This window comes from Myotis yumanensis, unplaced genomic scaffold (assembly GCF_028538775.1).
Source record: "Myotis yumanensis isolate MYYU_CA2020_CCGP unplaced genomic scaffold, mMyoYum1.0.hap1 SCAF_12, whole genome shotgun sequence".
NCBI lineage: Eukaryota > Metazoa > Chordata > Mammalia > Chiroptera > Vespertilionidae > Myotis > Myotis yumanensis.
Window position 1 is genome coordinate 8,530,957 of NW_027223763.1, and position 13,206 is coordinate 8,544,162.

Consider the following 13,206-nt stretch of genomic DNA (forward strand, 5'->3'; position numbering starts at 1 on the left):
AGTTTGTGAAATGTAGTTTGCATGACATTAAACTTTTGATTTTGGTTATCAGACTCAAACCATGATTAAGAATGGTTGGGTTTTAATTTTTATTTAAATATGAATATATTTTACTTTACCAAGTAATATTAAGTAATATTATGTGACTTCATGGCCTTATGTGTATATATAGACTGTTTTTCTTAGACTTCAAGATAAAATTTAAATGGGCATAGGCCTATCTTTTTAAAATGTGTTCCGCTATTTAAAAGATATGCTGCTAAATATAGTCTTGCATTTTGTTTAGGTGGCTAAGAATGATATCTCTAAGGAAATCAGCATTTCCTATAGTTTTTTAGACTAAAAAATACAAAATTATCTAAACATTTCTTTAGCATTTGCATTGTGACAAACTATTTCTTGGAGAAGTATGAATATTAGAGCTTGAAGATAATTAAAACAATCTAAGCGTTTTAAAAAAAATGAGCCATGCTTAATAGCTTATTTTTAAAAGAAGATTATTTTTAAATGGCTTATTAAAAACAAGTTTAGAAGAGCTTTTTCCTCTTACTTATAATACTATAATTTGTTAACAACATATTTATACAAATTTTAAAAATAACAAAACAATCATCTTAATCTTATTTTTAAGAAATGTCCATTATGTTTTCATTATAGTTTAAGCATTTTTTTCAGTCAGTTGTCCACTTGATTGCTGTTTGTGATTTTCCCTTAATGCAAAATTGAAGTATGAAACTATACAAATGTTACATCTTAAAAATTTCACTTTTAGTGATAGAGAAGTTTTAGTAAGTATCATTATAAGTAATAAGTGCCATAATATGTTCCAAAAATGCTATAAAATGTGCCCATCTTCAGGAAGGTTCTATTGTTTTACTATTGCCAAACAAGGCAAAGCCTGAAAAATTTGGGTGACGTAGAGTGCATGTGGGTAGTTTGCTGCTTGGGTCTTTTCTGCACTTTGTAGTAGCAGTGTCCTTGTTTATTTGGCATAAACCTAAAAATGGTGTGAGATGGGAACTAATAGCCAAAGGAGTTTAAAAGAGTACTAGGAAGCAAAAAGAGTACTAAAAAGCAGCTCTGGAATGATGCCAACCACTTATAATCACTGTTTTCCCTGGTTCTCATGTGTTATTTTTTAAGCCAATCAACCATTGTAGTATTTCCAGACGTGGGCCTTTTTAAACCATGGTACCAGGACTGTTTTAGTAGCAGGTTGATGCTCAAAACAGAATAGCCTTAATTTTAAGAAGATCAGTCTTTGTAATGAGAGTCCTCTTATCTCTTCTTTATCCTACTCCTTCTAAAAATAGCAAGCAAGGTTTTGTTTAGAGACGTTTAATGCAAACTTCACATTTATATGTATGAATTAGCGATGCATGAAATCTCCTCCAGTCACTTATAAAATGTATTACAAATTATGGCAAGGGCATATTTATACAAATTAATAAAGCTGAAATGTCTTTAAAATGTGGTTAGGTGTTTAACACAGAAAAATAAGAGAATACATTTTTACATGCTTGCTTGTTAGAGTGATGATCTGTTTTGGATAGGTATTCCTTAATTGACTTTGTAAACTAACATTAGAAGAAATTTGCAAAGAGATTAAATCTCCCCAAATGTGTTCTCTCTCTCTCTCTCTCTCTCTCTCTCAATCTCTCTCTCTCTCTCATCACACCATACAGCTCTACTTACCTACCTGTCTGGGTGAATACATTCTGAAATGGAAGAAAAACAGGAGCTTAAATTTTAGTTCTAAAATATTTTTTGCCACCGAAGTCTGATGCCTTTTGTTGCTGTTGTTAGAAAAATATTTTTCTTCTAATATGCTTCTCTTCAAATTACTCTCTTCTAATCATGATTCCCATATTTTTTCACAAAAAGATTTGGGACAGAATCATCCTTCTATGGATATATTTTAATCCTTGCCATCCTCGCCATGTATAGTGGTTCTTTCTTGTGTTGATAACTTTTATTGATACAAAAACCACTTTATTTTGGAGAGCATATTTTTATCTTCTTTTTCCCTACCTTTAACCTTGGCATACTTTAATGCAGAAGGGAATAATAATGAAGTTTGTTTACAATACTAGTAAATACAGAGACTTTAATGTCACTTTTTTTTATTAGTTTGCAGTTAACACTGACAAATGGATATGCCCAGATTCTGAGGCCCACAAAGACCCTTAGATATATTTATGATATTGTTTGACTTCGAAAATGTCAGCATGGGAGATGAGTAATGCCCCAGGTGATTATGTTAAAAAAAGAAAGCTACCTAATCTTTTTGGTATCTGTGCTTTTCTACCCCAAGGAACAGTAATACAACTTTCTGACATTTCTAGTCTATATCAAGAGTGGGATTTTCACAGTCATCATCAAATCACCCTTTAACATTGACATCTTGCTGTCTCTTGTGTTGTTTTAAGATTTTTCTTTCTGAAACTAGGACTTATGAAAAATAATAATGTCAGTAGCTCTTCAAAAGAAAGTGCTTCCTCATGTATCATATCATTTTATCCCCCTATCATAAGAGATGAGAACAAGTACTGTTTATCTTCATTTGAACAAAATCTAAGTTGTAAAGAAATTGTGACTTGCCGCAGGTCCTCTTAGGCAGCTAGCACAACCTGGATGTTCATCTCCCAAAAGAATACATTTTTCAGCAGAACACCTTGTGTGAAGACCAGTCACCGTGTGTGTGTGTGTGTGTAGAAAGACAAAGAAATTAGTATTTGAGTTCCTAATTGATTCTAGTCAACGTGCTGGACATTTTCACATTAAACCTCATTTATTCTTCCCAGCAACTCTAGGAGGTAGGTGATAGTGCTATTTCTTTTACAGAAGAGGAAAGGAAGGTTCTGAATGTGTAGCCTTATGTTGGGTGATAAGGAAATGGTATCAGACTTGGAGCTCTGCCCTGCATGTGTTTCTCAGTTTAGTTCAGGAAGTATTAGAAAGATACATTTAGGGGTATCTATCCAAAAAGATAGTACAGTTAGGGAAGACTGATATTGGAGAGAACTTCTCATAGTGGGGGAGACTTGTGTTGAGTCTGCAGGGAGGACAAGAAGGGGTAAGTGGAAGGGAGAGCCTAACACCCCATATGCACTGAAGAGCAAAGCAGAGGAGAAACCATGAGTGAGCCTAAAGATTGTTCAGCCAGAGCAGATGGAGCCTGCTAGGGAGAGGGTGACGTGTACTGTGATAGCTTGGGCTCTGGCTACCGGAGGTCTTGAGAATCAGACCACAGGATTCTAAAGCTGAAATTCATTTTGTTCAAGCATCCCCTCTTACAGCAGGGAAGCCAAGATCTATAGAGCTGGAATGACTTGCTTATGGTCATTACCATGTAATTACAGAGCTGGGGAAGAAGCAGATACTCTTGTTTTCAATCCAAAGTTATTTCTCCCCTACACTGAACTTGAAGCTCTTGGTGGAGAGGAGTACTGAAATGACGTTGTTGAGATCTCTGTTCACTCTAAAAAAAGTATTATTATTAGTTGTACTGGTGTCCTTTTAGTTTCTTGAACATGCCTAGCTCTTTCTAGCCCGAGAATCTTTGCACAGTTCTTTTCTCTGCCTGAAACACCCAGTCTGCTGCTTCTGTATTGGCTGCTCAGCTCATCCTTCAGGTCGGTATTGTTGTCATCCCTGAGACGCTGTCCCTGGCCACATTATCTCAGTAGGGCCTTCCCTTCACTTTCATCTTCTGTCCTTGTTCCTTCTTTGGTTTCATGCAACACTGTGACAAGCTGTGTGCTTTGTGGTACACTTGTTTATTATTCCTCTCCAACTAGACAGGAAGTGCCACAGTGGGATGGATGTTGTATATCCAACATTTGTTGCAGTGGTCAGTTTAGTAGTTAGTTGCTCAGTAAGATGACAAACTAAAGTGAGGCTGATATGGAAAATCCCATTTCTCACTGAAAGATTGCAATCAGACTGTCCTGTCCACATGCTTCATGCCCTTTATAGACTGAACCTGTAAACAACCTCAAGGTTAAACAAATGTTGCAAGAGGGGACTTGAATAGCTAACAGACATTTATAAGGCGACATGAAGGTTGAAGTTTGTGGTTCAGATAGTCATTGCTTTTCTTCCTTTTCCATATTCATCTAGGCATGGGAAGCACAGCTAAGGATGGTCTTGGCCCTGTTTTCTGGGCTCAGTTTTGGAAATACTCAAAATACAGCTTAGTGGGAAGTATAGTCTGTTTGGTGAGACAACTACTGACTTTCTTATGTATCCAAGTTCCTTCAACTGAGCTGAAAGCTTCTGGGGGAGAGTTTTCATTGTGTTTAGTGCAGTGAGGAGGAATGGAAAAGACTTTGAAGCAGAATTTGGCTTGGATTTTTGTTTTAGTCCTGATTACTTTGTAAAAACAAAGCCCAAAAAATAATCCTGAGCCTCAGTTTTCCCAGCTACAAAACAAGAGAATTAGATAAGATGGCTTCTTTGGTTCCTCCCAGTTTTAACTATCCTGAAATCTGATTCCTGTGGATTCTGATCCAGAGGCAAACATAGGAACTGCAGCCTTTAAGGAAGCAGACCCTTTTCTCAAAGTCATTTTTATGGAGAAAAAGTGAGTAGTCTCATGAAGGGAATGACACATTCTGTGGGGATTCAGAACCTTCAAGTTAACCTCTGTTTGACTGCCTTTGCCTGGCTTTTATTTTATTCGAAATTGTCCAAGGAAAATTATTTTTGTGTTTAATGGTTACGGGCTTTTAATAACTTGTACTTCACCCTAGTAGGAATTAAAAAAACGTGACTCAACTGCGAATAAGTGCCTCCTTCTAAGCTGTGGCACCCCAAAAAGAATCTTATTCACTTTATTATTATTATTTTTATCCTTACCTGAGGACACACTTAGAGAGACAGAAACATCAATCTACTGCCTTCAGTAGGTGCCCCACTCAGGGATCAAACCGTTAACCATAGACATGTGCCCTGACTAGGAATCGAACCGGTGACCTTTCAGTGCATGGGATGATGTTCCAACCAACTGAGCCACTCTGGCTGGGAGAATCTTGTTCACTTTAATGCAAGCATGAACAGCTCCCTTGGTCATCTGGAGGTCTACCCTTTACTGAAAAGATGCAACAGACAAGAGAGAAAGAAAGGCAGCTTTCCTTTATCCACTCATAAGTACTACAAAGCTGAGTCAGGAAGATTCTAAGCAAATGCATGGTTTTAATATGAATGTTGGTTTCCATTCAGATGGTAGCTTAACAGCTTGCATCTCTTTTATTAATTATCCTTACTATGGACTGGCCTTTATACTAAATGCTTATTTCACTTGTTGCCCAAACATCCTTTGGGTTGGGTGGTAGTTTCTCATTGTTATTCCAGGTGAAGAAACTGAGGTACTTGGAGGTTAAGTAACTTGCTAAATTAAGTCTCAGTTAGCAAGTGATTGAGTTGGGATTTCAACCAAGTAAATGAGTAATGAATCTTTCTTTGAGCCTATGAGGTAGCTAAAAGCATTTTCAGCATTTTTAATGTTAGTGAACAGATAATAGGGAAATTAATGACACTCAATTCACCAACCAAGCTGTGTTTGTTCTCTGTCCTTTTCCTAGAGGTCCTGGGTCTTTTCTTCTCATTCAGTCCTATCGATATCCTTTCCTTCTAGGATGCTTCATTGTAAACACTGTGGATGTGAAATCAAACCCTGAGTTAAAATAACGAACAATCATATTTTATAAAATCACATAATAGTATTTGACAAAAGCATCAACTTATTCGAACTTAAATCATCCTGACTTGTTGCTTTAAATATTTTAATAATAAAGGTTTTTCTCCTCCCCCAATGAGGCCCACGTTCCCCCCCAATCACTTTAATTATGTGAGCTAGAATCCTGTTTCTCACACATCTTTAGTTCTCAACCTTGTTAAAATTAATCATATAATCCCCCTTTAAAACATAGTATTAAATCACCATAGTAACACAGTATCCAAGCTTTATAGATAAAACATAACAGCCATAACAGGGTAGCATTTGGTGTCCCCTTGACAGCTCTATAACTTTTATAGAAATGTGTTTCTTCTCCTGGCTGTGTAAGGTGGAGGGATAGCATTACTTACACCTGTTTTATTACCACGTTGCTTTTAAATTGCCACCTTGTTTTCGTTCACTTTCCTAGTTAAAACAGGAGAGTGGAGCATTTTCTTTTCTTCCTGAATTATTTTCTTGTACTCTCTAACCACTTTCCAAGGGATGGAATTGTTTCCTTACATATGACCAGGTAGGGTCCACTGACCTTTTGTGCTGAGATACCTTGGAAACTTCTTTAATTTTCTTATGCAGCTTATACTAGGGAATTTTCAAAAGGAGGGCTATCTATATTTGAGAACTTAATTTATATTGTATCCTAAGACTCAAAAAGTCTTTGGAAAAGGCCTGGTGAACCATGACTTTTTTATTGCACTGACAATTTAGAGAGTAAATTATAGGTGAGAAGCATCTATTTGAATATATGATCAATTTGAATATATTTTGTAAAACGCAACATGTAAACTACGAATTAATAAGTTCCTTTGAAAAATTCAATGTCAAATTCTAAAATATTATATTAGCATAAATTTATGTTTTAGAATTTGGAATATGTAAATTTTTAAAGAGGAATCCAAGCTAACTGGTAAACTGATTTTTAGAAGTGAATTTTAAAACAGCCGAAACCGGTTTGGCTCAGTGGATAGAGCATCGGCCTGCAGACTGAAAGGTCCCAGGTTCGATTCCGGTCAAGGGCATGTACCTTGGTTGCGGGCACATCTCCAGTGGGAGATGTGCAGGAGGCGGCTGGTCGATGTTTCTAACTCTCTGTCTCTCTCCCTTCCTCTCTGTAAAAAATCAATAAAATATATTTTAAAAAAAAATTAAAATTTAAATTTAAAAAAAACAAAACATTTTATTTCCTCATCTACAATGTGAAGTTAATGGAATGCACCTTTCAGGATTTGATGGGATGATTAACAGTGCTACCTGCCTGCACTCAGTAAGTAGGAGAAGGTATGGCGGTAGCTCCGATGAGGTAGGTGGTCACCAGAATGTGCTGCTTGCTGCGGCCTCCCCTCCCCTTTTTTTTACTAGCTCACAATCTGTTTCCTTGAAGTGTGTAAATTTTCAGTTCATTTATAAAGAGTTCCACTGAGAGAGGAAATGTTACAGGTTCAACGACTTGTCATGATTAGATACTTTATCAAGAAACTTACTGCACATTCATTTTCCCCTTTGTTCTGTCTTTGCCGCAGCCTCACAGTTAGCCAAGTTGGCCAGAACTTCACGTTTGTGCTCACTGACATTGACAGCAAACAGAGATTCGGGTTCTGCCGCTTATCTTCAGGAGCTAAGAGCTGCTTCTGTATCTTAAGGTAAGGGAGAAGGGCTTTGGCTATTGGCTAGTTTTGTGAAACAATGTCAGCTCTTGCGTTGTTATTCTGTAATTAAATTTTCCAGCTGTTCTTTTTATTTTCCTATCTGTTTCCCACAAGTCACTGCACTTGGGGGGAAGGACTTGACAGTGTTGTCCTTGCACTTTAAGTTCTGCAGATAATTATATTTATTTATTTGTATCACATCCCTGGGGTGGGAAAGGGACCATCGCTTCTGTGGAGTATGTGGAAGCCTCAGAGCCAGCATGGCTTCAGTTCCCCCTGCTGTTATCTGGAGCTGTCAGAAGTCAGCCTGTGAGGCTTTCCCTTGGACATTTTGTGTATGTAAGATTATTAATAAAGTATGTGTCTGTGACTCAGACGTCTCGCAGACACTGATTGTGTCCTCCTCAAAGTAACACCCTTGCCCCCTTCGGGTCATTGAGTGAGTGACTGTTTCTCAACTTGGCTACCTCTGGAGAGGTTGAAAAAAGAGCCAAATCCTGTAAGAAGGCTTCTTTAGGTCTTCTAAAACCCCCTTCATCCACCAGAGCCACACTTGCTTAATGCTCTGTTTCCTCCTGCCCGAGTGGTAAGCGTGTTCTGTGGTGGGAGGATGTGTGGAAATCTGATTTTGGAGCTGCTGGCTCTGTGGGCTCCTGCTGGGCGCCTCCTGAGGGGGAAGTAAAGGCATCCACACACTCTCCTCTCCATCTGCCTTCGTTAAGTAGGTGTCAGAGGGGCCTGCCTCCTGTCTCTCTCTGCTCATGTGGAGCAGCCCAGGGCAGGACAGCGGGGAGGCGCCCCTGACAAAACCCGGGTCCCCAGTCTTGGGGATAAAAGTCCAGACCCTCTATGAATTCCAGAAAGAGTAGTTCTCTGGTGTATTTGTCTCTGCACTTCCTTCTTCCTCTCACCAAGAAAAGACAACCCCCCACACCTCCCCCTCAAGCCCACACACCCTCTCACCACGTGGGGTTGGGGGGAGAGGGGTTGTGGGCTGACTTTTCAAGTCCCTTTGCTCAATAACTGTTGGTCCTGCTACTTTTGTGTTTCTCTACACAAATATTATTATTATTTTTAATAAGCAAAATTAACTCTCTTCTTCACCAAGGATAGCATCTGTAATCGGGTTATTAGAGGGAAAATGTGGAAAGACCTTAGGAAGAAAGTACAACCCAGCTACTTTGTGAGATTACATGTGAACAGCTGTTCTCAAGCATGCCTCAGTAGCCCAGGCCCAAGGATCGTCTGCCCAGAGTATTAGATCCTGATGTAAATGATTATTTACTTTTTGACTTAGTAATGTTGGTCTTTTTCTTTTTAAAGAAAATTTTCACTTTCATTTTTATCTAATGTTGGATTTTGGCCTTGGCCAGGACACTGCATATTATGTGGTCATTTGAGGATATGAGGGTTTAAAACAAGTTCTGAAGTTTTGCAGAAACGTTCCCTTCCCCCCAATATTTTGAGTTATGATGTTTCTTCCTTTCAAAGCTCTGTGTGTTTGTGTGTGTGTGTGTGTGTGTGTGTGTGTGTGTTGGGGAGTGGGGAGTTGACTCTGAACTGGCACTACCACATTTATTCAGCAAATTCCTGGGAGTGGAAAACTATTTATTTAAAAATGAAAATGAAAAAAATTGCTCTCCTCTGATTCTAGCATTTGATTTTGTATGTCTATATGCAGGGTTATGGACTTTGTGCTTGTGAGAAACTCATTGAATAGCCTTCACGCTGTCATCATTTAGAATGAAAAATAGCAACAGTTAATGTGTTTTCTGTTTGTTATACTAGCTTGGAATTATGGGAACAAATTTGGTGGTTTAATTCATTCATTTGTTACTACTATTAGCTAGCCCCTGCCCTTGAGAAGTTCCCAGGACTCGCTGGGGAGATAGATGATCGATCACTACAGTATGCTATATAAAATGCATAGAATGATCCCATGGCATAGTGTCTTCTTACTATGGATATTCTAATGCCAGGGAATAGTGACTGTGGTGATAAAGAGTACTATAGGAATTCTGAGATACCATTTCATGGATTTTTAACGTGGGCTGGGGTGGAAGTCTCACTTTATCTCATCCAGCTGTTGCACACATTTAAAGAGCACACAGAGTGGCACTTTCCCTGTGCTTGGTTTGGGAATGTTGCTGGGGTGAGATGTGAATAGAAGAGTCTACTGTTAACCCTGGATGACTGGTTGGTGACATGTCCAATGGAGAGTGGAGAGGTCTGCCAAGGGAACATGAGCACTATTTGGGTCTGCTTTACATTATTAACATTGTCCTCATTTGCTGCTTGGTCTCCTTGCCTTTTTCAGGTACTTTTCCTTTAGTTAATCTGTGCCTTGAGGTCCAATCACCATTCTTGGTGTGCCCAGTGCTCTAGCTCAAGTCTGCTCATAAGCCACTCTATCTTGCTTTCCATTTTTTCTCATGAGGGATGTAGCTCCTAGTGATGGCGTCTCTGCATATAGAGCCTCCACTAATCCTAGCCCCGTAGAACAAACTGCAGCTCGCGAGCCACATGCGGCTCTTTGGCCCCTTAAGTGTGGCTCTTCCACAAAATACCACATGCGGGCGCACATGTACGGTGCGATTGAAACTTTGTGGCCCATGTGCAGAAGTCGGTATTTTGTGGAAGAGCCACACTCAAGGGGCCAAAGAGCCACATGTGGCTCGCGAGCCGCAGTTTGCCGACCACTGCCTTAGGATCCCTTCCTCCCTGACTGCTCTCCTGGTACATAGGAACCACTAGACCTTTCTGCCTTTACCCATTTACCTATTCTCCCAGACTCAACAGGGCATTCCAAGCAGCCTTCTCTAGGCAGAGGTAGCCATCCCCTCCTCAGGGTGCACCCAGATGCTGTGCATACTTCAATTATACACTCATAAGCCTTGGTCATCCTTCATCCTTCTCCTACTGGATAGTTAACTCTTCAGGGGTAAAGATTTTGTGTTAAGCAACAACCTTTGTATCTCCAGCCCTTAGTATAATGCTTGATCAAAATAATGTATGCATGGCTTTCAGAGATTGGGAGATGCATTCCATTTGCATGGAAGAGCGGGGCACTAAAATTAGAGGATGGGCCCCATGGGATGGGCCTCATAGTTTAAAGAGAAAATATGAAAAATAGTTAATCGCAGAAGCGTGATTCATATTATAGAACTTATTTCATGTTAGTTGTAAAAGGTAAACCATTGACTCAGTGACGATCAGTATTAAAAATTTAAATTTAATTTTACAATGAAAGGTGTTTTTTATTTTAATCCTCACCTGCAGATATGTTTATCAATTAGAGAGAAAGAGAAAGGGAGAGAGAGGGAGAAACATTGATGTGAGAGAGAAACATGTATCGGTTGCCTCCTATAAGTTCCCTGACCGGGGATCAAACTCCCAACCTAGGTATGTGCTCTGACCAGGAATCGAATTCCTAACCTTTTGGTGTACAGAACAACAATCCAACCAACTGAGCCACCCGACCAGGGCTACAATAAAAAGGTTCTTAGATAGTCTTTATATGTTAACTTATTAGGTTCATTGTTACGGGCATTGTCTATTCCTCCCACTAGAATTTAAGTTCTGGAAAGGCTGAGAATTTTTATCTGTTTTGTTCACAGATAAAAGTGTATTAAAAAAATGTAGTTGTACTAGAGTATAAACAAGTCTCATTAACACAAATACCATGGTACATAAAGTCAAATGAATATTTTCTCCAATGGTTAACTAGTTTCTTTCTATTAAAGCATTTTAATTTTCCTTGAGATTCATCATAATATTATTTAACTAGTTGCTGGATGGTACTTAATATTATATTAAAAACACCAGCTAGGAGAACAACAGTTACGGGTTAAGTTAGTTGTTCTTCATTATAAACCCAGGAATGTGAGAGAATATTTTAGTATTTCCAGACAGCACTATCTGTATCTGATGTGGTATAAGCATTACCTCTAAAATCTTCCAAATATAATACAAAGTGACTTAGAACCAAAATTTTTTATCGTTTCTGGTTTGCCTAAATGACACATACCAATCAAGAGCATAAGAGGTCAAAGCCATAACCATGTTGTTTGGAGGTGGTGGTGGTGGTTGTGGTGGGTTGGATTATGGAAGATATTTCATGTAATGATAATATATCTTTACTCTTTATAAATGAACTTAAATATTTGTGTTCTACAATTTTTTTCCTTTTGTATACAGATCTTATTTAAACTCTTGAGAAAGTTTGAGTAATTATCTTTATACCCAAATAAAACTGTTTAGAAACTAGAATACATTTTGGGAAGATATGACTTGTTTCATAAAGACAGTATCTAAAAATTTTGTTTGACATTTAAATTTAGTAAGTATTTTAGTACCTAGTATATATCAGGAATGAGCAATGCATAATACTTGATCTTTGGCCTTTATTTACCTCAAGGTTCCTTCAAATAGACATAAAGATCTAACCCTAGTTCCCTATATGATGAGAACCTTTCAGATGTCATGTTCATCCAAGATTTTGATGAGCTAAACTTTCTGAACTTGGTTTTGCAAGCTGAAAACAATATATACATTTTGTCCTTTACCAACTTTAAAATTGTATAGGCTTCTGGGTATACTGTTCCCAGGCAACCTCTGATTTTGATACCCACCTCCCATTTCACTTCCACCCTTACTGTCTTAGGAGCTACCCAATCTTTGGGAAGGGCTTATTTAAACAATTAGTTAAAATATTATGTGATAAGTGCTATTTGAAAAAAATATGTATGTTCAAGGCTTTGTGGGGGTCACAGATTAGGCAGGGCCCATCTCTGGCTTGGAGGATCAGGGAAAGTGTTTCTGATGGTTTCCAGTTCAACTGGGTCTTATAGAACCAGTGGGGGTTTGCCTGGAGGAGAACTGGTGTGCACAGGCCCAGAGAAATGGAAGGAAGAGCAAGATGAAAGAATGATGAGAATTTGATGAGAGGGCAGATGATGCCATAGAAGTCCTGGGGCCGGATTGTGAAAGGCTTGCTCAAAATTTTGGATTTCCCCCATAGCAAATGGAGTGCCATTGGATGGTTTGGGGCAGACATTAGAAGTATTGATGTTTGTAGACCAAGGATAAAGTGGCTTTTTGTATGTGAAATTGCTATCTACATGGGCTTGGGTTTTCTGGTTATTGTAGAGGGATGCTGTACATCACTGTGGGAATAGCACCTTGATTTAGGTTGGAATTTTCAAGCCTCAATTTCAGTTTTTTGTTTTTGTTTTGTTTTTAACTTAATGAAATATGTTCCTGGGCCCTTGTTGGGGAGTTATTGTCCTTCTTTCCGTACAAGCTGGCATATGGGCTTGTGTTTAAACATTAATTGTGTTAAGTAAGAACCATCTTCCTTCTGGAACACTTTCTAACTTAATGGCAGGAAGAACTATTGCATCTTTTTTTCATCCGCATTGTACTCATTTATACTACAAACACAGAAAAGCTCAGTTCTCATAGAGAAAAAGAAATTAGCAGTAATACAAGAGTCTGGTTTTCAAAACTTTGGATTTTCTCTCTAACTGTTCCAGTATTTTTAAAACACATACACACAGGAGAAAAATCAAAGGACTCTTTCCTTAGGCAGGTGTGGTGGCAGAAGCCCTTTTGGATTGTGTTATCTGCTTTAGTTTAAAATAAGTGTAGGGGGGATGGGAAAGGCAGTTGGGAAGGAAGGCTGTGGGGACAGCTCCCAGATTTTTACCTTGAAAGCAGGTGCTGTTGAAATATTCCAGAAACAGATGGAATCTCCTATTCTTGTTTTAAGCTATTTATAGTTGTCTCGCCTGAGGGTACCCTGCTATACAAAAATGCACAGCC

General features: G+C 38.6%; 1 protein-coding gene across 5 annotated transcripts in view; it reads left to right on the forward strand.

Annotated features, from left to right (window-relative positions):
- Positions 1 to 13,206, forward strand: part of DENND1A (DENN domain containing 1A) — a 461,262-nt gene that overhangs the window by 147,729 nt on the left and 300,327 nt on the right. For all 5 annotated transcript variants that reach the window (XM_070430715.1, XM_070430714.1, XM_070430712.1 and 2 more), the window contains one exon: positions 7,258 to 7,377. In XM_070430715.1, coding sequence (XP_070286816.1) covers positions 7,258 to 7,377 — 120 coding nt within the window. The remainder of the gene's footprint in view (positions 1 to 7,257; positions 7,378 to 13,206) is intronic.